General features: G+C 40.5%; 1 protein-coding gene across 2 annotated transcripts in view; it reads left to right on the top strand.

Annotated features, from left to right (window-relative positions):
• FGD6 (FYVE, RhoGEF and PH domain containing 6) overlaps positions 1 to 24,111 on the top strand; it is a 144,424-nt gene that overhangs the window by 4,228 nt on the left and 116,085 nt on the right. The window contains exons 2-3 of one of the 2 annotated variants that reach the window (XM_056117935.1): positions 2,184 to 2,458; positions 2,756 to 4,584. In XM_056117935.1, coding sequence (XP_055973910.1) covers positions 2,184 to 2,458; positions 2,756 to 4,584 — 2,104 coding nt within the window. Of the gene's footprint in view, positions 1 to 2,183; positions 4,585 to 24,111 lie in introns of both variants that reach the window. The other variant, XM_056117934.1, reaches the window with a different exon arrangement.

Genomic DNA, 24,111 nt, shown 5'->3' with positions numbered 1-24,111 from the left:
AAAAAAATGTGGTAAAATACACCATCTATATACCATCTTTATCATTTTTAAGTGTATAGTTGTGCAGTGACTGACTTCCAAAATTCTTTCATCTTATAAAACTGTATGTCTTACTCCTTGAAGAAGTCCCAGAGGTGAAGGCTGTTTTAGAAATGGTTCTACAAATGAAATCAGCATGACAGGCTGTCAGTTTTCATTATCTTGAGGAAGATAGGTGGTCGGAAAGGTGGCCAGGGCATTTATGCTTTCTCATCAGACATGATTTAATCATTCAGGAGTTTAATTTCATAGCATTATACCAAGCTTTAGTGTTAGGTTTTGAAGGGTTTTACCTTACAAATAAAATTAGAAACATGTTTACTCAATAGCTAACTGAAATTGTATAGTTTTAGGAATTTTATGGATATTTTGAAAACATATTACCTTAATCATAGTGAGTGAAAAGGCATCTGACCATATGAGCTTGGTTGGATATAGAGAATATAGGAATTGAGAGATCCTTAATTAGTAAGTAGAGTAGCACACCCTGCTTTACACTTTAAAAGAAAAAATACTCAATTCCTTTTATCTTCCCAAGTGTTCTGACTAACTTCCATGTTAAAAAGAAAATCACCAAATGAAGTGTGAAAGCCTCTCTCTATTCAAGCATTTAAACAATGTCCAGAACACATTTAAAAAAAATAAAAAAATATATATATATTTTGAAATAAATTACATTTTTTTAAACATTAGATCTTATATTGGAGTAAATAAATGTATAGCATAAACTTTTTTTGATTTTACCTCCTTGGGGAAATTTGCCTGAGTGATAAGTGATAGGAAAAAAAAACTTAAAAAACAACTTTTAAAAAAAAAATGTGTGTGTTCAGACCTAGGTATGTTTTCCTTTTATGCTCCTTTCGTGTGAAGCTTCCACTATGTTCTCATGGGGCAGGCTGTACAAACTGAGCACAGTATAATAGGTGTTTTAATAGTGTCTAGGAGGAATTACTTATACTAGAAATTGTGGTCTTTTAATTGTATAGGGAGTGTGCTTATTAATGAAGGACATGAAGCATGATTATCTGTGGAACTGAGAAGAAATACAGATGTCCGGGATTTATCCCCAGATGCTATGATTGATAAGATCTGGGGTAGGGCCCAGTGATTTAATTTTGGGAGGGGTGGAGAAGGAGAGGGAAGTGCTCCCACACTGTGCACTGGAGACCTAGGGCCCCTTCCACGCTACTAGGGCAGACAGGCCTGAGGATGCAGTGCTTCAGTTGCCCTGTGGGTTGTACCAGGCAGTGCTGGGGGCCTCAAGGTCTGCACACAGTGATACTCAGGGGACCAGGTGGTACCAGATAAAAATAAAGCTACATAAAGCATTATAAGAATAATTCCTCAATCTCTGAACCCAGGCAGAGAAATGCCAAGTTTATAATGACCCCCAAATAATACAGAATTACTATTTCTGTATTATAGTATTTAAGTGTAGAAATTTTCTGACTTTTGCATTCCTTTAAAATTTGTTCTATGGTTCTAACAATTTTTTTTTATGTAGATAAATCATTAATTAAAGGCATTTATTCAACTCTACTACCTATTCTTGAGATAGAGGGTTACTGATCACATAAGAAACTTTAAAAGTTAGCTTTTAATGTAAGCAAATTCAACTCAGTGTTTAGCAAGTAAACTGAGATAGTTTCTCCTAATTTTCAAGTGCCAAAAAGAAGTTTTATTTCATGTCGACTGAGGATACGGCAACTTGTTCCAGCATTAGAGGAAATGTAGAATAGGGCTGGGCATTGACTCAGCGTCACAGCACATGCCTGGCATGCTCGAGACCTGATTTGACTACTGCACCACAAAGAAAGGAAAAACATTTATAATATACCCAAAGCTACATATATTGGCACTAAAGGGCAATTAAGGAATTTCTGAGCATGATATTGTCTATATATTGTAACATAAATGAACTAGTAAAATGCAAGTTGTTGCCATATTGTCAGGTTATACTTATAGGATTGGGTAAGACTGTGGTCCTCTGAGCATCACCAGGAGTGACTCCTCAGGACCACTGGGGTTGGTCCAACCTCCCTCCACCCCCAAATAATAATGGTATTAAATCTAATCATTAATCATTTGTCTTCTTGCTTGTTATTTTTTGTCATCAAATTATTATTATTTTTTTTCTTTTCTAGACATTAAGAAGCCACCAGTGGCCCCCAAGCCAAAGTTTGTGGTGGTAAATAACAAACCAACACCACCTCCTATTGCTCCTAAACCCGATGTTGTGGTTTCTAGTGTTCCACAGTCAACAAAGAAAACCAAACCAGCAATAGCTCCGAAACCAAAAGTTCTGAAAGGCTCACCTGTCCGAGACATCAGGCAGTCTCCAACAAGGAAAACCACTGTGAACCTGGAAGAGCATAAACAGGAATTACCTGAAAGCAACAACAAGGCCAATTGCAAAAATGTAGGTCATCAGAGCAATGATTATATTTCACCCATGTGTTCCTGCAGTTCTGAGTGTATCCATAAACTTGGAAACAGAGAGCATTTGTATGTAAAGCAGCTAGTCCTAGAGCCACTGGAAATACGTGACCATTTAGAAAACAGTAAACCCGATGAACCCTCTTTAGCAATAAAAACTACAAGTAAATGTGACTCTAATGGTCAGAAGGTCAAGAGCCAGAGTGGAGTAGTTTTAAAGGTAGAAGAGAAACTGAAAGATGTCTTAACCCAACCATCATCACCTTTGATTTTCCCACAGAAGTGCAGATCCACAGGCAAACCTGAACTGAATGATGACTGTCATTCTGACAGACAACTCAGAGTTGAATTTGTGGATTTGTCACCATCCCCATCCAGCCTTGAAAAAGTTCCGGATTATCAGCTTTGCCACCTACAAGTTCCTCATGATGAATTTCAAAACTTTGAAACATGTCACAAGGGCAGTGAAAAAAGCAATGCTTGTGTTCACCCATCTGAACAAAAGGTTCTGGAAAACAGCAAGAGGAGCACGTTTTCATCACCAGATGGAGTTAGTAAGAAATCTGAAGTCAAAGACCTTGGTCCCTTAGAACTTCACTTAGTACCTTGTACCCCTAGATTTCCAACTCCCAAGCCTAGAAAGACTCGAGCTGCTCGTCTAGTACGCCAGAAGTACGTGGATTCTCAAAGTGAAAGTCTGGAAGAACCAGAGCATTTAGATAATAGCCCTTCTAGTCCTTCTGAAGAAAGTCTGAAAAACCACAAAATCAGTTTTCTTCATCAGAATATGTTATGTAACCAGGAACAGGTAGACAAAGTGAAACCAGGAAGTAAAAGTGAACTAAATTTGGATTCCACTTGTGCCCCACAAAATGTAGTCCATTTACAGAAAGCCCCGTGTCATGAAACATCTTCCCTTGAGAAAGGGGCACCTCCTATAAATACAGACTCTCATTTGAATTCTGACAGCAAGACGGGAGATAGTTCTAATTTGTCACTTGAGGTGGATGAAGGGATCAATTTTAAACGGTGCAGTATTTTATCTATGAGCCTTCCCAAGCAGCTTAAATTAAGTTGCAATGAACGTTTACCTACTGCCTGTAACCCAGGAGTGTCTAGTCCTCAAATACAAAAGGAATCTAAAATAAAAGATGAAGCTTCCTCAAAAGTTGTTCCCAAAAAACCTCAAAGACACAGTTTGCCTTCTGCAGGGGTGCTTAAAAAGGCCGCATCAGAGGAGCTTGTGGAGAAAAGTTCTTATCCCTCAAATGAAGAAAAAACATCAGGGAGGATTCTAGAAAGAAATCACCTTCGGCATTTGTGTGCCCAGAACCATGGTATGTCATCCTCCTTTGACATGCCTAAACGGACTTCAGAAAAGCCAGTGTGGAAATTACCTCATCCTATTTTACCTTTTTTAGGGAACCCAGAATCCTTAAAGTCTGTAGCTGTCTCCTCAGATGGTGGACCTTCAGCTGCCCTGACCAAGCCTCGAGCAAAGTCATTATCTGCTGTGGATGTAGAAAGGTGCACCAAACCAATCAAAGACTCTCCAAAGAAAAACTCTTTGAAGAAGTTGCTCAATATGAAACTGTCCATCTGTTTCATGAAGAGCGACTTCCAGAAATTTTGGTCCAGGGGCAGCCAACTTGGGGATATGACTGCAGGCAGCTTCTCAGGTGCAGAGAGAAAAGGAACAGAGAGTGATTGGCATAACCTGCTAGTAGGAGTGGAGAAGAGAAGCAAACCCACCAAGGCATATTCTGCAGATAATTACAGCATGGAATCCCAAAAGAAGAGGAAAAAGTGTCGGGTCCAGACCAGTGCAACTCATGGACCAAGAGCAGAGTCTTTAGATGACCAAGTGCTTTCCAGGGAATCTTCATCTCAGGGGTCTTGCACACCTATTATAAGCGGCTCTGCCCCTGAGTATGAAAATATACGTCACTACGAGGAAATACCAGAGTATGAAAACTTGCCCTTTATTAAAACTCTGGAATTTGAATGGCAGAATTCCAGTAGCGTAGAGGATGCTGATGCAAATGTGTACGAGATAGAAGAGCCATACGAAGCTCCAGATGGCCTTGGACCCAAACATCCACATTCCAGGTAACACTTAGGTGCCAGACAGGCATGGCACACTTTGGGCCTCACCACTGAAATTGACTTTCAGCAACCCCATGAGATTTACATATGGAGAAAAATCACTCTACAAGAGTGGGTGACTTCTTTGACTAGTTGGTTCAAAGTATTTGAACCTCATTGTAGTTACTACAATTAGAATCTAGGATTACTAGTTGCAGATACTGCATGTAGGACCTGATGGGATGGAAAAGAGAAGTTCCAAGGCCCTTAAAGTATCCACAATCAGAGGTCAAGTTAGGGAAGGAAGTTGCCCAAATCATAAAGGTCTGTTTGCTAGGTGCAAGAAATCTGAAGTTATTTCATTCTTGCATTGACCTGTGGTGTCCTTGTCAAGTGAAAACTATAAAGCTGAAAAGGTTACTAAAGTTTTTGGTATTCTTTTAATCCTTGAAGGCTAATTTGTGACTTTAGACTGGTATCGGGGGGGGGGGGGGGATTGCAGGAAATACTAACTATTCTCCCTGCTTTTGTACCTGTATTTTCTAGTCATGGTTACCCTCTCCATCTGTATGTATAGGACACAGGCATATTCATGGTGTACCTGTATCATCCTTGATAGTCCAGCTGAGCAGTCAAGGATTTCGTAAAGCTTCTGTGGTTGTGGGACGTGTTAGCATCTTGTTTGACTTCTCTGTTATGCTGTGGTTTTCTTAACCCCTTTATCTGAATGCGCTTTATGCTGTGATTATATAGAGGGATGTTTGGTGTTCTTTATTGTTAAAGAATATATATGTTATATATCAAATATAAAGGTAAAGGCCCTCCCGTTGATCGTCGATTTGCTCGAGCGGGCCCAGTAACGTCTCCATTGGAGACTTTGTTGTTACTGTGTCTGGCATATCAAATACTCTCGGTAGCTTGCCGGGCTCTCCAATGCGTTAAGCTCCTATATTTGATGAAAATTTCCAGGTGTATTTTTTTTTCCTCCTTGAGGCCATGAAGAGGACTTAGTTGGTCAAGGTTAGGTATTTTTGAGAAACTGAAAAAGAGGTGAAGAAAACAGCCACTGTAGCGTTTTCTTCTTTTTGTATTTGATGAAAAGCACGGATCTTTTTTGGTAATAACCTTAGGCCTCAAAATCTTTAGTACTCAAGTCTTAAAGTAGGACTTTTGCAGAAACATTCACCTATATGAGTATTTTACTTTTTGAATACTTTGCTAGTATTTTTTGATTAATCTGCTCCTCCTGTTAAGGAAGCTCTGCTGGGTGTGGCCCCAAAGAAAACAAAACAGATAAAAGGCCCTGAATTTTAGTACCTGGACAAAAACCTCTACTTGACGAATATTTTGAACAAGAACCAGAATTTTCCAAATTAGCCATTTTCAAATAATTATCTATTTTTATTCCTGCTCTAGTCCAGTGAATAATTTTGTGGATCCTGCCTTTACCATGCTTAAGTGTGTGTGGGGGGAGGGGGCAGGGAGCAAGGGGAGTGGGGACTGTGAATTTAGCTTTTTTATGATGTGCTACTCACCTTAATGAAGATGAATTTTTTTCTTCATATTGGAGATTATGCTTTTTACTCTGTCAGAGTCCCACAGCTTCTGTGGAGGAAGCCTGGTTGGAAAGGGTTAATGCAAACAGGCGGTGAAGCTGGCCAGCATTCACCCTGAGGGTCTGTCTCAACCCTGAGGCCAGGGTAGTTTTGAACTGACTGCCAGATGTCAGGTAAAGGGACCTGAAGAAGAGTGAGTGAGCTCTGCTCCTGTACTGAGCTCCTTCCATGGAGATTTTTGTTTCCTGTGTGGTGGTTGAATGAAGAGCCTTCAGTCACAGCGTCAGATAAGTGGGACTATCTGGGGCATTACGTTACCTGTAAAGAGCATTGAATGGATGGAGAAAACTAACTGCAAGCTTTCATGTACAAGAGACCTGGACACGGGAAAACAAGGTAAATGATAAACAAGATATACATGTTTTGTGGAATGAGAAGGTCCATGTGGAAATCATTGGTAGATTGGTTATTGAAAACTTAGCCCAGTGCCTTAGAACAATTAACTTAAAATATAATACCCTAAAGCTGAAAAATAATAAGAAAAACCACCTTGAACCCTGTTTCGGGCTTTTCTGCTGGAGTGAATGAGAGAAGTATACAAGTCTTTTTGCTCTCAGCGGATTGGGTCACTGGTATTTGGAGGCTCCATAAGCAGATTCTGTTCTTGTTTTGTTTTGTTTTTATTTTTGGGCCACACCCAGCGATGCTCAGGGCTTACTATTGACTCTGCACACAGGAATCAATCCTGGTTGTGCTCAGGGGACCCTACGGGCTACTCGGATCCGCTGCGTACAAGTCTAGCACCTTACTGTACTATCTCTCCAGCCCCATACAAATTCTGGATTAACAGACTTGGCTTGCTGAAGGGTGGCTCCTGTGGTCCCTTTCAGGGTGGGAGATGTTTGATAAGTCTAGTCACTTAACCTTCATAAATGTACTTATGTATTTATGGTTGATCAGGATTGATTGGTTTTTAGATTTGGCCCCAATTCCAACTTGAGTTGTATTCTAAAGGTTCATGGTCATCTGGAGCTCAGCATAGAGCTCCGCATTTCCTAGACAAGCAATTTTGGAAATGATGGTCAAGGTCCCACTTTAACCCCCAAAGGACATGACTTATTGGCTTCTCCGCTTTCTTCCCCCCACCTTTTCCTTTCCCCTCCCCCCCACACTCTCCTTATTTTTTGAGCCCTGAGAAGGGAGTCCTGTGGAGTTGAGCATGGAGATAGCAGAGAGAAGCAGTGGGTGGGTCCGAAGCTGCAGGGTTTATGGAAAGGGTGAGGTGACTAAAGAAGAATGAGGAAATTGGGGGCTGGGCTCCTGGGAGAATGACTTGTCAGGCACTAGGGTGATAAGACTAGGGAAGGGCTGGGGGGTTGGGAGTTAGTATGCTGTGGATTTTCTCCTCTCCTCTCTTTATTCCAATCCCAGACTCCTCTCCTCCAAGTTCTACTTTGCCTAGTTCTACTAATTGAGTTTCTGACCTCAGGCAAGATGGCTGGAAGAACCAGGAGGAGTGGAATTGGATGGGTAAGGGGTGGTGCAGGGGAAGGATAAATTGCCAATCTGAAAGTGAAATCCTGTGAAGAGGACTTCCCAGGGCCACAGAAACTATACCTTTAGGTGTTCCCAGGTGAGTCATCGTTTGGTCACTTGAGTTCTCAAAAGTGCTGTTGTTGGAACTTGGTGAGCGAAAACTGTGAAGTATTCCTGTCTTTTAGGTAAAGTTATGGGCCTCCTATGTTCCAGATATAAATAGATGTGAAACAAATAGCTGGCATTGGAACTTTGTGACTGGCACTCAGATAATGAGTGCTGTGTAGTGAGTCTGATTTCCTGGGTCAGGGAGATAGTCCAAAGGGTTAGTGCGCGTGCTTTGCTCAAGTTCATCCCAGCACCTCAGATTTCCAGCAATATTCTGGGAAGGTTCCCCCTCCCTCCCCGTTTCTCTTCCCCCCACCCCCCACCAGCACATCAGTACTGTTATGTGTGTGTTTGGGGGGGCGGGGGGGCACCAAACCTTGCTAAAATTTGGCTTTTGGATATCAAAGTGTTATTAACAACTCAGCGAAACAATGTATTGTTCAATTGTTGGAACTTTCTTCTTGAACTTGTAGCAGATTTCTTGATTCTAACCAAGAGAAACTTTCCCTGGATGCATTCCAGACTTTTCCTTTCATGTTTTTATTTGTTCTTATAACAAGCACTTCAAAGAAATCATGTGGGATTTTCCTAGGTAATCAAGCAAGCCTTTCGTCTATTTATTCCCCAATAGCCATTATTTAATTGACTCTTAATTATTTATTTTTGTTTTGTTTACGGGGGACACACCCGACAGTGTTCAGGGATTCGTTCCTGGAGCAGTGCTGGTGGTGCCCTGGGGATTGAACTAAGACAACCCCTTTACTAACTCTCCAGTCTCTTTAGCGATTCTTTCAACAAATATTAATAAAAAATTTTTTTTCAAAGACCAAAGGAACCCAGGAGCTTCTACCAGTTAGGTGGTAGCCAATTACAGGACAACAGAGGACTTTATGAATCCAAGCTTTGGCTGAGTTTATACCCTGAGTAAGGTATTCAAGATGACTTCAGAAAAGTGGTGACTCTTGAGCCAAGGCTCATAAATTGGACATGATTGAACTTGGCATGATAAGAGCAGTTTCATTTGTGCCCTGGAGGTTGAAGCCAGGTTGCAGATGGAGGAGGATTGAAAAGAGAGGAAGTGACAGCAAATGTGGATTACTGTTCCTTAAAACTTGGCCCAGAAGTCCCATCACTTGACAGGTTTGGACTATCTTTCAACCAGCACCAGGATTCAAAATAAAATATACTCAGAATCTTTTCTTTTTACTTATTCAGCATACTCTTGCTCTTGTGCAGGAAAGCAACTGTTTTGTTTGTTTTTATTGTTGCTGTTTGTTTAAGTATAACACTGGGCTTTTAAAAGAGCCGCAGAATAGCATTACAAGGTACATCCATCCCTTTATAGCATTTGCATGTTAAATCATCAGCTGTGGTCTAGAATAGAACTCCCTTGAGTTGTATTTGCCATCTGGTGGAGTTGTTGGGTTTTAACATCATGATTAAAGCATAAATTAATTGCCCTAATGAGCATTTCTGTTGTTTCAGCCCCAGTAAGATTATGCTCCTTTAGAAGGTGGGGGTTGGGGTTCATATATCTCAACAGCAGCTCTTTCCGGTGAGTTATTTTCAGCATGGGTTCAGGAAATATCAAAAATTTGCATGGCTCTTTAACTTCATGTTTCTTGTGCTGGAATCACAGCCGCACAGTTTTGGCAAAACTGTTTGTTTACATACTTACCCTACATTTCAGATGGCCGCTAGAAGCATTGGATATTATTTTTTGGCAATAAAACTTCTTTTTTCCCCTTTTAAATAAGCATTAAGAATTAAATTGCAATATTTTGTCCAGCTGTATTGCTTTCATTTTATTTCCTGCCCAGATAAATAGGTGAAATTTTCTCAATTAGAAATGCTTTTATGTGGTGGGATGTCTCTTTATACTTTGTCATATTTTTAGTCAGAAATGGAGGGACAAGTATTCTACACTGTGATCACGTGTATATACATGTACATATATAACCTGCCGTGCCTGGTGAAAAATGCATCATTTTGGTACAGTGAATTGTGCCCATTTGGAAGGAATAGGGGCCATGATTTTATGTTTTTAAAATAGGATAGTTGGTTTTCTATTGCTGGCTTTTATTGAAGTTTTGAATGTAGAACAATTTGAGGATGTGACCAAAGGATTATTGATTTTTTGTTCACAGAGTCATGTATTTTGTTTCCATAAGACAAATGGCTTTATGAATGAGATTCTAACCGGAATGGGAAGAAATGTTCCCATCCAGGACCTGCTGAACTGGAAAGCAAGGGCAGAGTCAATAAGGAGGATCCTCATTCTTTCCCTAACCCTTATACTTCCTGTAAGGTTCTGAAAGGCAAAGATGATCAGGCTTCATGTCTATGTCCGAATGGACTAAGCTTTGTAGCATGTGTGGAACTCAATGCATTTTTCAGGAGATATTAAACCATGGATAGGAGTTAGTTATCTAACAGCTTGAAAGAATATATTGAGCTGCTAGTATATGAAAAAATGCTTTGGAAACTCATAGAAATTGAGTTGCAATGCTGAAACAAATCAATAAAGTTAAAATGACTAGTTTTTGATTCTTAATTGCTGATGCATTCAAGAAAGAAAAGTTTAGCGGATTGAGGAGGAAAATATTAAAATAGAATGGAACGGGATGAAGTGTTGGATTAGGTGAATTTTGCTTCACTAGTCCTCCACGTGCTTCAGGGATATTTCAGGTCCAAGCTCTTACTCTTTTGCTAGGGGATTTGAATGTTCTGATTTCAGGCATTCATTAGTAATTCCGAGGCTTTCATGTTACTTATCTTAAGTTTTCTGTGAGCTCTCAGATATTTCTTTTCAATATACCAACTTTTCCTGGAATTGCATAAATGCATTTGGTATTTAGGGAAAGTTCTTTATTAAAATAGAGAGGCTGGGAAAGTAGCTTAGGGGCACGGTGCATCCTCGTTCATTTATGTGAGGCCTCGGGTTCAATTGCCGGAACCAAAACAAAAAACTAAAAAGTTGTTATGTTTTAATGAGCCTTTTAAAAACCAATGTTTTTTTCAAACTATGCTGGGCACTAATAGCAGTTTGAATTGTAGCACATTTGGGTGTGGGAAGCTACCAAGAAGTCCTGGCCTTTTTATTGAATGCTGACGTTTAAAAAGAATGGAGCAGCCTAATTTCTCCTGGGTGGTATGGAAGAACTACTTTGGTGGTTTAGTCTGAGTCTGGTAATTGTTTGTGTTTGTGGATCTCTGGAGGGGAAAAAAAAAGAATTGTTTCTGACATCAGACAGAGATAATCTAACATTGTAGCTATAAAAACTGGGTTGACCCAATAGACTATTAATAGACTAAAGTACTAAGATAGTATTTCAAGGAAAAGCGAATATTTTCTTTGGTTTTCTTTAGATTTCTCTGCCCTTCTTGTTCGTATTACCTATATGGTCTCCGTACAAATGTGAATTGCAGTAAAGTCTTTTTTGGTAATATTATGCACTTTTATTAGTCAGAAACTCATGCCATGGTAGCAAAGTGACATCTGGTAAAAATGGACAAATTTGCAACTAGATTAGTAAGTCTGTGCCTTATAGTCAAGTTTACCAGACTTTCCTTATATCTAAGTATTTTTGGTTTATTTGTTTCTATTTTTGGTTTTGGGGGCTACACCCTGCTGTGTTCAGGGCTTACTACTGGCTCTCACTCAGGGATCACCCCTGGCAGGGCCTCGGGTACCATTGGGGTGCTGGGATTAAACCCAGTTTGATCATGTGCAAGGCAAGTGCCCTACCTGCTGCATTATATCTCTAGCATCAAAGTATTTTTGGTTTCAAAAAGTTTAAGTAACAAATTCTGAACAAAGAAAGTCTTTTTTCCCCAAGTGTTTTGATAAAAATTAAAAGGAAAACGAACACTTTTGGTCATTTTGTTTGGAATGATCCAACTGTTTATTCTTTTGGCTCCTGTGTACTAAGTTGAAAACTTTGTTTTACTTATATTTTTTTGAAGTCTGGTTTTTGGAAACATTTATGACCCTTGATATATTTTGGTATGTGTTAGTATAATTTGAAACATTAGAAATTAATAAATAGATTTGGTTTCTGGATCTAAAAAGCATTTCTGATTTTTAATTGTTTGAGAACTGTAATTTCAAATTCAGGAAAGTAGATCTAAAGATGAAATAATTGGGAACCTTTTCTTCTTTCTCTTGATTCTTTATATGTATCTGCAGTACAAGTAAATTTTGATTTCAATTTAAATTACTTTTGTTTCATTTTGGGGCCACACCAGGTGTTCAATGCTTACTTCTGGCTCTGCACTCAGGAATCACTCCTGGTGGTGCTCAGGGCACCAACTTAGGAGACCATGTCAGGACCATATTAGATGCCAGGAATTGAAGCCACGTCAGCCTCATGCAAGACAACCACCCTACTCACTGCTTGGTCCCCTAAATTACTCATCTTTCTACTACTTTTCTTTCCTTAACCCTTACTGTTAGTTTCTTTCTGCCTCAGGTGATGAAAAGGTGGAGAAAAGAAATAAGGAGATCATTCACAAATTCTGGTGTGAGTTGTATGGTAGCAGAAGAATTTGGTGGGAGGATGTTTCTTTAAAAATTATTTTTATTTAAAGAACTTTGATTTACAAAGTTATTGATAGGTGAGTTTTAGGCATAGAATATTTCAGCCCCAATCCCTCCCCACCAGTGTTCCCTTACTCCATTCCCATCCTCACACCCTGTCTCTTCCCTGGCTCCCCCTCCACCTCCCCTTGCCGCCCTGGCCACCTGTCCCTTGACAAGCACATTACAAAGTTTGTGTTTGCAGCTTAGATCTTGTGTTTTCAGTGGTTTGGGGTCTGTGTTTTAAATATGCAGCTCTACCACTCTCCTTTTTCGCCAGCATAACTGAAGCCCCAACTCCTGTTCCTCCATTACTTCCCTTTCTCATCTTTTTCCTTGGTGGGGGAAACTTAAAACAAAAGCTTTTTGGATAGTTTGCAAAAATACGGAATTCAATGATGTCTTTTAATGGTTTTATATTCAGGGCAGTCATAGACTCACCGAGTTTTAAAGTTAAAGGAGTCCTTACAAATTGTCCAGTCCAGCTTCCTTCCCTAACTGAGGACCCTAAACCCATTGAGGCATATAGACTTTCTCCATACCACACATCTTGTAAATTACAAAACCAAGACTCCAATTGGGTGTTTCCAAATATGACATTTTCCCTTCTCATGCTACCCAGGAAGCAACAGATAAAGTTTTAGAAAATGTACATGGTTGGGGCTGGAGCGATAGCAGAGCGGGTAGGGCCTTTGCCTTGAACGCAGCTGACCCGGGTTCGATTCCCAGCATCCCATATGGTCCCTTGAGCATTGCGAGGGGTAATTCCTGAATGCAGAGCCAGGAGTGACTCCTGTGCATCCCTGGGTGTGACCCAAAAAGCAAAAAAAGAAAGAAAAAAGAAAATGTACATGATCTTACTGCTAAAGGATTGCGGATGCTGTGCCATGACCCCCCAACCCCACCCCCCATAGCACAGGTTATGGCCTTATATCGTTTCAGCAAGGAAAACAGCACATAGCTACATCTCAACACAGAAGTATTATATGACTCCTGATTTCTTATTTTGTTTTGGGGCCACACCCAGTGCAGCTCTGGGCTCACTCATCGCTCTGCATTCTGCTTCATTCCTACATGGGCCAGGGGACCAGATGGAGAGCCGGGGATTGAACCAGAATCTGCTGCATGCAAGGCACATTTCCTATCCCCTGTTCTTTCTCTCCAGCCCTGTATGGTTCCTGTCGTAAAAATATGACTTTAGGGAGGCGAATGTTATAACTAAGCTGAAGCTTGGAGCCAGCAAATATCTGATGTTACTAATCTATAATAACTAAACTTTCAGCAAGCTATCTGATTCCTCTTCATTAATAGTAAGAGCTACAAATCACTATGCTGGGAGCTATGCTGCATATATTATTTAGTCTCTGCTGTATATAAGATAGAGATGATTATGATTTGGAGATGAAGAAACAAAGATGAAATAACTTGCCCCACAGGCATGTAATGAATAATGTTGATAAAATTGTGCCTGGAACCAAGTACTTGTTCCTGAGATAAAATCATTTGAGATCAAATTATATTTATATGTTGGGTGCTGAAAGCCATGGGTTTTGACATTTTTACTTTATTCTGCTTTTTATATTTACATGATTATATGCAAAAAAGAGCCTTCAGTGAATCTAATGTCCACTTAGGATACAAACTTAGCAATTTAAGAACAACTAATTATCTTGAATCTGATATGTTTTACCTTTTTTTAAACATTTAATATTTATAGACATTTAATTTTCTACCCAGGGGACTACAGTGGACAAATATTAGTGTCCCTAATTTGTTTACCATCGAGATAAAAACCACAGAGACACCTGCAGTGACATGTGTAGACATTAATGAGCATATTTGAAAGCCCTGAATTTTTCATGCAAGAAGAACTCATTGATTGGAAAGTTTTTATGGCTAAGTAATGCATGTTTTAGTGGTTGGAAACTGAGCTACTCACATCATTTCCCTATATGATCATGTCAGCAGTGGCTGCTGTTCAAATCCATTAAAATGGTGCCTGTTATGTACCAGTTTCATGTGGACACCCTATCAGGCATGTCTCTTGTTTCCACACTGATTTAAGTAAGAGTTGCTTTGTGATTTGTTACCCTGTTTCTTATTTCATTCTGCCAAGTACATTTATTATAATTTTTTTTGGTAACTTCCTTCTGTCTACTATTTCCTGGCCCTAAAAGTACTTTAGCTTGTTAGCTAGTTACTATTTTTGCATTCTTTAATAGTAAGATAATATCCTTTTTATCTTCATGGAAAGATAGATAATAAAGATTTAAATGAATGACAAGGCTTTACTCCTGGCTCTGCTGTCCCGGATCACTCCTTGCTGGGCTCAGGGGACCACATGAGGTATCCAGGATCAAACCTGGGTCAGCCACATCCAAGGCAAGAACCTTATGTGCTGACTATCTTCCCAGCCCCTTCATTTCTTTTGTGGTGTCTGAGAGGGTGAGAAATGAAAACTGGGCCAGGTCGCACTACTCAGTTGGGTGCAGATTGAAATACATGTTTAAGTAAAGAGCAGTTGCCATTATTAGTGACTGCTAATATGACCCCTACTCCAAAATGGCTTGGAGAACCTGCCTCCAGGAAGGCAAAACTGAGTGAGACACATCTCTGTGACTTCTTAATGTGACACTACATTCATCTTGCTTAGGCTCAACTGAACTTGGTTTATCTCATCATAAGTAAACCAGTGCTATGAACGGTATTGTAGAAAACCTTTAAATCCCTTCCCGGCATTGGCAGTCTAATGTTTACATAAAAAAAAAAAATTGAAGGGTTAGTTATGGTAGGCTTTCCCCAAATCAGGTCTGATTATGATATTGCTCAAAATTGTATTTGATTTATTTTATCCTATAATTCAGACATTTCATGAATTGACAGTGCTTCCTCTCCATTTAATCCAAATTGAAGTCTGACACAGTTACGCCTTTTGGGGGTGTTTCCTGATCAGACAGCATGTGTGAGGGGTGTGCGCTTACTATTTTGCACCTACAGATACTGATTTATACGTGTTTTACTCCCTTCGGTCCTACCTCTGCTTCCCCCAGCCCCCATGTTTATGCGGAAAACGGAGAAGGGACAATAGAATGCTAATGTTCTGAAGGCTTTTGTTACTGCAGTCAGCTGAAACTCTTTGGCCTCAATCTGCCAGTTTTCCTGAACTGCAGTGCCCAGCGAGTCCTTCCTACGGACCATTGAGTTTAAAGGCCTCTGCTGCTCTCAAGAAAAGTGATATTTTACCTCCTAGACAACATATTTTCAGTGATTTTATTTCCTAGTAAGTACATCGTCCACTTCAGGGAGTTGGATGTTTCAATTTGATTTTATAGATTTTATGTAGAATCATTTTTCTTACATAAAGATTTTACTTATTTATTTTGCATGTTGGGTCACACCCAGCGATGCTCAGGGGTTACTCCTGGCTCTGCACTCAGGAATTATTCCTGGTGGTGCTCAGGGGACCATATGGGATCCTGGGGATTGAACCTAGGTTGGCCGCGTGCAAGTCAAAGCCCTCCCCACTGTACTATCACTCCAGCCTGATCTTTTTAGATACTGAATCCCTTGTTTTGCTCAAGGATAAAGCAGAAACTGAGTCACTGCTTCTTCTGGCTTTCTCTCAGACTGGTTTTCAACTTTTGAAAATGGAAGGGTAGGTGATCACAGCCTAGATGTCTGGGTAGTTAAGGATGGTCCTCTTACTCTCTGGCATTTCCACATCTGGCTTATATAGTTGTGTTTTTAAATTAAAATTTCTTTTGCTAAACCTGGAGATTTATTCATAATTTATGAAATAGTAGGGAGGAAGAACTAGGTATACTTGAGTTAATTTGCTTTCATGGTAACATTTTATAAAACTGTAGGCAAATAGGCTTTCTCTTCAAGTCAGTGACTTATCTCACTTGTTTCTGTGTTTCTTTGCTTGCTTATTTAAACTGTGTTCTTTTTTTTTTTTTTTGGCAGAGGGACATACCCACCAATGCTCAGGGGTTACTCCTGGGTCTATACTCAGGAATTACTCCTGGCAGTGTTTGAGAGACCATATGAGATGCCGGGGATGGAACCCTGGGCAAGTGCCTAACCTGCTCTACTGTCTCTCTACCCCTAGGTTCTTTCTTTCTTTCTTTCTTTCTTTCTTTCTTTCTTTCTTTCTTTCTTTCTTTCTTTCTTCTATTTCTTTTTTTTTTCTTTTTGGGTCACACCTGGCAATGCACAGGGGTTACTCCTGGTCCTGCACTCAGGAATCACCCCTGGCAGTGCTCAGGGGGCCATATGGGATGCTGGGAATCGAACCCAGGTCGGCCACGTGCAAGGCAAATGCCCTACCTGCTGTGCTATTGCTCCAGCCCCCCTATGTTCTTTCTTAAGTACATACTTCTCCCTCTTTCTCTCCTTATTTCTTTCCTTTTTAAAAAAACTTTATTTAAACACCATGGCTTGCAAAGTTGTTCATAATACAGTTGTTTCAGCATTCAGTGTTCCAAACACCAATCTCACCACCAGTCTGACCTTCCCTCAGTTTCCCACCCCAGTTTCCCACCCTCTCCTTCAAAGCCTGCCCCCCTTTTATAGGCACAAAATAATTTCTTTTATATTGCTTGTTGCAGCAAAATGGTGGGTGGAGTTATCAAAAACATAGTTCAGTAAAAGAAAATTTTTTGAAAATTAGGCTGGAGTGATAACAGAGCTGGTAAGGCACTTGTCTTGCCTGCAGCTAACCTGGGGTTGGTCCCCATAATCCCATATGCTCTCCTTAGCACAACCATAATGATTCTGGAGCGCAGATCCAGGAGTAACCCCTGAGTATCACCAGGTGTGGCACAAAAACAAACAAACAAACAGAAAAAGTGTTAAATCTCACAATGGTGTTAAAAAGGTTCCTGAGGATTTACTGAACTATTTGTTGCTAGTGTAGCCTTCTTTGTTGGTTTTTTCCCTTATTGAGCTTAGTGAGCTTCTGTGCTACTTTCTGATTTATTGTCCTCCCACTAGGCTGTCAGTATTGTGGACATTGGAGGTCTCAAGAGACCTTGTATGTGGTGAGCTCCAGAGTCTGTGAAACTGGAACGATTCTTGGCTTGCCCTCCCTGGGAGGAAGCTGCAGAGTTTTTCAGCCCAAACACTGTGTACCTATCTATGAGTTTCATCGGCTAGGCTTGGCGTCTCTTCTGAGATGGGTTGTGAAGCTATAAAGCTGTGCTGTTCACATGGTCTTTACATGGTGAGGCTGTGGGGTGTGGGTGTGGCTGCTGAGGAGGCTGGAGTGAGGGAGACCCTCTGTTCCCTATTCCTAGAAGGTCCAGAGTTTCCAGCTCTGGGAGTTTCATCGGCTTTTCATGTCTTTCCAGATTAGTCATGAAGCAGTGAAGCTGGGCTGTTTATATGGTGGCAGCTATGGGCTGTCAGGGCTTTGGCAGGGCAGAGACTCTTTCAGCCCCCCAGGTGAAGGGTCCCCAGGGTTTTCAGCCAGAAGGCTAGCATACCTGTGAATTTCTTCAGCTTTGCGTGACTTCTCTTCCAAGAGTAGCCGTGACCCCTGATATCTTTCTAAGTAAGTTTCAATAAGGACTCCATTGCTTCACACACACACCTAAAATAACATAACCAGGTTATTAATATTGAAACAATCCACTGATTTTATTTAGGCTTCTGTAGTTTTACTTATATGCATGCATGTATTTAGTTCTACGTATTTATCACAGATGTAGGTTTGTGTATCATCAGCATCAAGACACTGGACACATATCACCAGAAAAATCCCTATTTTTTTGGGACTATTTATAATACTCACTTCTTGCTCACCATCCTTCTCAGTCCTTGACAACAACTGATCTGTTTCAGTTTTGTCATTTTAGAAATATTACATAAAATGGAATCATATATTGTAACTTTTTGAAATTGACCTTTTTTTTATTCAGCATATTTTATTCAGCATAATTCCCTGCAGACACCTCCTACATCAGTACTTCTTTTCCTTTTATTGCTGAACATCATTCCCATCTGGGTCATTTTCACTGTTTGGCGCTTACAAAGAAAGCAACAATGAACATCCATGTAAAGGTTTTGTGTGTGCGTACATATTCATTTCTCTGGGAGAAATGCCCAAAAATGCAATCTTTTTTATGTTTAATTAGTTATGAGCTAATATATATTTATGTGTGTGTATATATATATTTTTTGTATATAATTTTTTTAAACAACCAGCAAGTCAGATTTGGCCTCAGAATTCTAATCTGGTTCATTTCCGCTCCACCTGGTTGCCATAGTTAATTTTTAGGTCCCTCTCACCTTTGTTGCTATTATAATGACTTACAGACTTGATCGTGGAGACTGGACAGTTTAATTGCTGTGCTTAAACAATCTAGTTGTGGTACCAGTATAGGATTCTGAACAGCAGAGCTTCTAGGATTGTGCTGGATTCCTGAGGATTGTGCTGGTACCAGGGATAAAACTCATGACCTGATGCTTACAAGGCAGGCACTTTGCCACTGAGCTATTCCCAGAACCCTGTCACTGTTTGTATTGGTTTGGTGCCTGGATTAAAACCCAGTGTTTCATGCAGGCAAAACATGAGCTCTACCAGTGAGCTACATCTCTGATCATATGTTTACTTTCATGTGCCAAACTTTCCTTTAAAAAAAAAAACTGGTTGAAGTACTGTGATTTAAAGTATCGTTAATGATGATTTTTTTGTGTACATAATTCCATTGCCACACCCATCACCACTGTACCTATCTCCCCCAAAGTTTCCAGTAACTGTATAATTTTACTTTATCACCAGCAAAATGTTTTTATATCCTGGTCAGCGTTAGGCATTAAACACTTTTTAAATTTTATCTATACTGATAGGTATATAGTGACTTCCCAGTGTGATGTAGTTTGTATTTCCTTGATGACTAATGATGAGAAATATCTTCTCAAGTGTATTTGGCATTTATATTTCTTCCAGCATGAAATTTAGGTTTCTTCTGGTCATTTTCTAATGTAAGTGCTTTGGTTTATTTATTTATTTTTTTCCTTTTTGGTCGGGGGGAGTAGGGATTGTTGGACCACACCTGGTGGTGCTCAGGGATCTGTTCTGGCAGTGCTCAGGGGACCATATTGCATTCTGGGAATTGAACCTGGGTTGTCATGCAGAAGGCAAACACCTTAACAGCAGTACTACCAACAGTACTACCATGCTATAGTATTGCTTCAGCCCCTTGGCTTATTATTTTTGAAGAATTGTTTTGTAGACCATGAGATGATTCAAAAAAGCTTTGCATGCAGATGGCCCAAGTTTAATCTCTAGTAGCACACAGTTCGCTAAGCACACAAGGAGTAACCTCCAAGAACACACCACAACAGAAGTAGCACCCCCCACATCCAGCACCATTGGGGATGATCAAATCCCTGGCATTCCAAAAAATTACCATAATTGTCCAGAAGGTGGGGGGGGGGGATGATACACCTTGTGGTTCTAAGGGGCTTACTCTTGGTTCTGCTTTGGGGTCATTTCTAATTGTACTGGGACAGACTGTATTCAGGGCATGGAACCGAGGCCAGACATATGCAAGTCAAGCACCTAAACATCAGTACTGTTTTTTTTCTGGTTCAAAGGAGTTTTTTTATTTTGTTCTAGAGAGATAGAACAGCAGGTAAGGTGATTGCTTGCATGTGAATGACCCAGTTTGATCCTTGTCAACCAGTAAAGAGTGATCTCTGAGCACAAAGCCAGGAATGAGCCCTGATCACACAGGGTTAGGCACAAAAACAAAAATCTGTTCCCAGAGAGTTAAGTTTTTAGTTATCACCACACCTTAAAATCTTCTTATTTATTTATTTATTTATTTAGGCCTCTTGACTCACACCTGGCGATGCTCGGGTTACTCCTGGTTCTGCACTCAGGAATTACTCCTGGCAGTGCTCTGGGGGTGCTGGGGATCGAAACGAGGTCAGCCGTGTGCAAGGCAAACACCCTACTCACTGTACTATCACTCTGGCCTCTTACTGCACCCTAGAAGCAGGGAACCTCTCATTTTCCAAAAGGCTATTGGATATTTATGATGTCGTTAGCAACTATACAATATAGACAGTGTCTGATGAGACAGCAGGACCTGCCTGTCCCGCCAGACCCCATGATCTCGTGGACCTTATACAGCCCACAGGCTGGCCTTTCCTCACTCCTGCCCTGGCAAATAATGATCAAATGCCTTCACTTTCTTAGTAAGACTATGTGGTTTGGCCTCACTTGGCCTGTAGAGTGTCATGGCCTTACCCACCCAGATATGCTGACAAAGATTCCTAAACCCCCTTATTTCCTTTCGGAGCTTTGTTCCACTACTGAGTTTGTTTCCAACCACAGGTCCTTGGACTGGACCACTGCTGATCCAATCTGCAAGTGTAAGAAGGTTGAAAACCACGGTACTACCTAACATCCCCTTCATCGAGACAGAATGTCTCATCCTTCTGGACCTAAACTGAAATGTCATATCCTGTGTAACTCTCCCTTTTCAATGTGGGAAGGAAAATAAAATATTCCTATCTCACCTATCTGGCTACTTCTTCCCTTACCCTGTTTTGTTTTTCTTCCTAACACTTCCTAGTCCTGCCTGTAAATTATCTATATATTTGTTCTTCTGTTTCTCTTACCAGAATACAGCCATCACTAGTAGGAAGTAGTTGATTTTATCCTTTATTGCTTTATCCCCAGTGCTTAGAGTAATCTCTGACCTATACGAGTCATGGAGTTAGAACTTACTTAAAGACTAAAGGAGGAAGTGAATTTGTGGATGCTTGTGGTACCACTCCCTTCCATGGTATATTGCCTTCCATATCCTGTTTATGTTATAAGCATAGTAATAATGAATTTTTGCTGTATTGATGTGTATGAGAGGCAGTGCAGGGCACCCCTTTCCTTGGTCTTCTGTTCACACAGTATGGAAATCCTCATCGATCTATCAGAGTACTTTGTACCTCCCCCCTGCACCACCCTGCCCTGCAGGTCCACTCAATCTCTAAAATATTATATTAGTCTACAGTCCTCTAAGCACTTTCATATCCTTGGCCCCAGCAGATAGCTGGCACAGAATAGGTGGTCACATCTGAGCAAATAGCTGTTAAGTTAAATATTGCTTTTACTTGTGTGAGGTCAGAATCCAGCTGCATTTTGAATAAACCAGAGTTCCACTGACCAGGCTTCCAGAATGCACAGGAAACATCTGTTATGTTTGGAAAGCAATTAGACTGATTGGGAGAGTGACTTATTTTCTAAAACAAAGCTCTTTCAGAGAAGAGAAATTGAGTTAAAAGTCCGCATACAGGTCTGCTTTTATTAGATGTAGAGTGACTATCCCTCTATATAGTGAAATGGTTAATCAAGAAGCGTTCTAGTCATCTCATTGCATCAGTTCTCTTTATTAAACCAGTGTAGAAAGGGCTGGCGCCAAAGTTTCACACTACTCAAAAGCAGTAGAGAACACAGTTGTATCAGTAAGGAAGTAGGGGCCGTGGATATGGCTCAGTGGTAGAGCCACATAAACACAAGTGCGAGGACTTGGGTTCACTCCCTAACACCACCAAAATAAAAACACTGAAAACTCCCAACATTTTATGAAGCTTTTAAAAAAATTTAACTCTTAAAGAATCATATCATATATATATTAATACTGAATGTGACAAAAGACTGAAAGTGTTGATCACCCTAATGCCTTTGGGCAAAGCAAAATTTTACGAAGATATATAACCTGGTATAATTTTTTTATTTTGTGCGTGGGGTTGGGGTTCACTTGGCAGTGCTCACGGTGTGGCCCTGGCTCTGCTCAGGGATCACTCCTAGTGGTGCTTTTAAAATAAAAACTTTAGGGCAGAGGATATAATTCAGCAGTAGAGCATGTGCTTTGTTTGTGTGATACTTTGAGTTCTGTTGCTGGCAATGCAAAAAAAAAAAAAAGAAAGATTTAAATGTTATAAATCAGGGCTGGAGAGATACTACAGGGGGTAGGTAGGGTGTTTGCCTTGTGTGCAGCTGGCCCGATTTGATGCCCAGCATCACATATAATTTCCCGAACACCGCCAGGTATAATCCCTGAGCATTGCCAAGTGTGGCCAAAAATAAGTAAATATGTAAATACATAAATAAATGATATAAGTTAAAGATTTGGAAAGGGAACATTTTCTATGACTATTAAAGAAATGGGTTTTTGTTTCAGTGAAACATACGAAATGTTTTTATAGAGGACAATTTGTATACTGCAAAAAACCAAACTGATAATGGTTTTTGGTTTCAGGGATCATACCCATGTTTCCAAGCTTAAGAGTTCTGTGCTTCATGACCGAGTACAACCCTGGCCTCAAGCCAATCAGTTATTATTAGCTTTACCTAATAATTCACCTCTGACTTATTTTTTCATAGTATAAAATGAGTTTGATTATGTTTTTGTATTTAGTGGTTTTCTGACAAAACCTGATTATGATTTCATTATATTAAATATAGACTAAAATGAGAGCTTAACCGTTTTCTTAAATGTAGTTTTATTAGATTTACTAGACATCTTTAATTCTTTTTTTTTTTTTTCCTCCACACCCGGCCATGCTCAGGGCTTACTCCTGGATCTGTGCTCAGGGATTACTACTGACAGGTTCCAGGGACAATATGAAGTGTCGAGGATTGAATTTGGGTCAGCCCTGTGCAAGGCAAATGCCCTACCCACTATACTATCTCTCTGGCCCCTTGACATCTTTAATTCTTAATCCAGCCTTTTCCACTGTTAAGAAATTGAGCCTTGGGACCAGATTGATTGTAGAGTGGTAGGATACTTGCCTTGCTCTCAGAGCCAGGAGGAAGTCCTGAGCATAGCTGGGTGTGGTGTAACACCTGGGGGAAAAAAAAAAAAGGAAAGGAAGGAAAAGGAAGGGAGGGAGATAGGGAGGGAGGGAGGAAGGGAATTTTTTTCTGTCATCTGTACTTTACGCGTTCACATCTTCTTTGCTTGCTCATTGAAATCTTAGGCACAGTAAATATTTCTGCTGACCCTTCTGTTACTCTCCTGTGGTGGATTCCGTTGCTAAAATCTTCAAGTAAATGGACGTGGAGTCGCCACAGACTCCTTTTCCTTATGTGTTCTTGAAGCCTGGGTGAAAACCTTTTTTCTTTCCTGGATTTGTCTTTCTAGTAAGTAAGTAAAGGCCCTCCCGTTGTTCGTCGATTTGCTCGAGCGGGCCCAGTAACGTCTCCATTGGAGACTTTGTTGTTACTGTGTCTGGCATATCGAATACTCTCGGTAGCTTGCCGGGCTCTCTGAGAGGGGCAGAGGAATCGAACTCGGGTCGGCCATGTTGGCCGCTTGTAAGGCGAACGCCCTACCCGCTGTGCTATCGCTCCAGCCCTCAGGGAATTGTTCCCTTTCCTTTGGAAGGTGGACTCACTCCTAGAGGAATGTTTCTCAAGATATTTCTGATGGCTTTAGTCTCACACAGAACCCCTACTTATGCAATTTTCACAGGGGGCCATATAATCCCCAGTTGAGTAGTTCTTTCTATTATTGAAAGTTTTTTGGGGGGAGGGGGGTTGGTTTTTGGCTTTTTGGGGTCACACCTGGCAATGCTCAGGGATTATTCCTGGCTCTGCACTCAGGAATTACTGCCAGAGGTACGCGAGGGACCATCTGGGACACAGTGGATTGAACCCGGGTCATCTGGGTGCAAGGCAAATGCCCTCCCCGCTGTAGTTATGGCTCCAGCTCCTATTATGGAAAGTTTTCAAATAAATGGAAAGTTTAAGGCTAGTTC

The sequence above is a fragment of the Sorex fumeus genome, unplaced genomic scaffold, assembly GCF_029834395.1.
Source record: "Sorex fumeus unplaced genomic scaffold, SorFum_2.1 ptg000003l, whole genome shotgun sequence".
Lineage (NCBI taxonomy): Eukaryota > Metazoa > Chordata > Mammalia > Eulipotyphla > Soricidae > Sorex > Sorex fumeus.
This window is presented reverse-complemented; position numbering and strand designations above follow the sequence as displayed.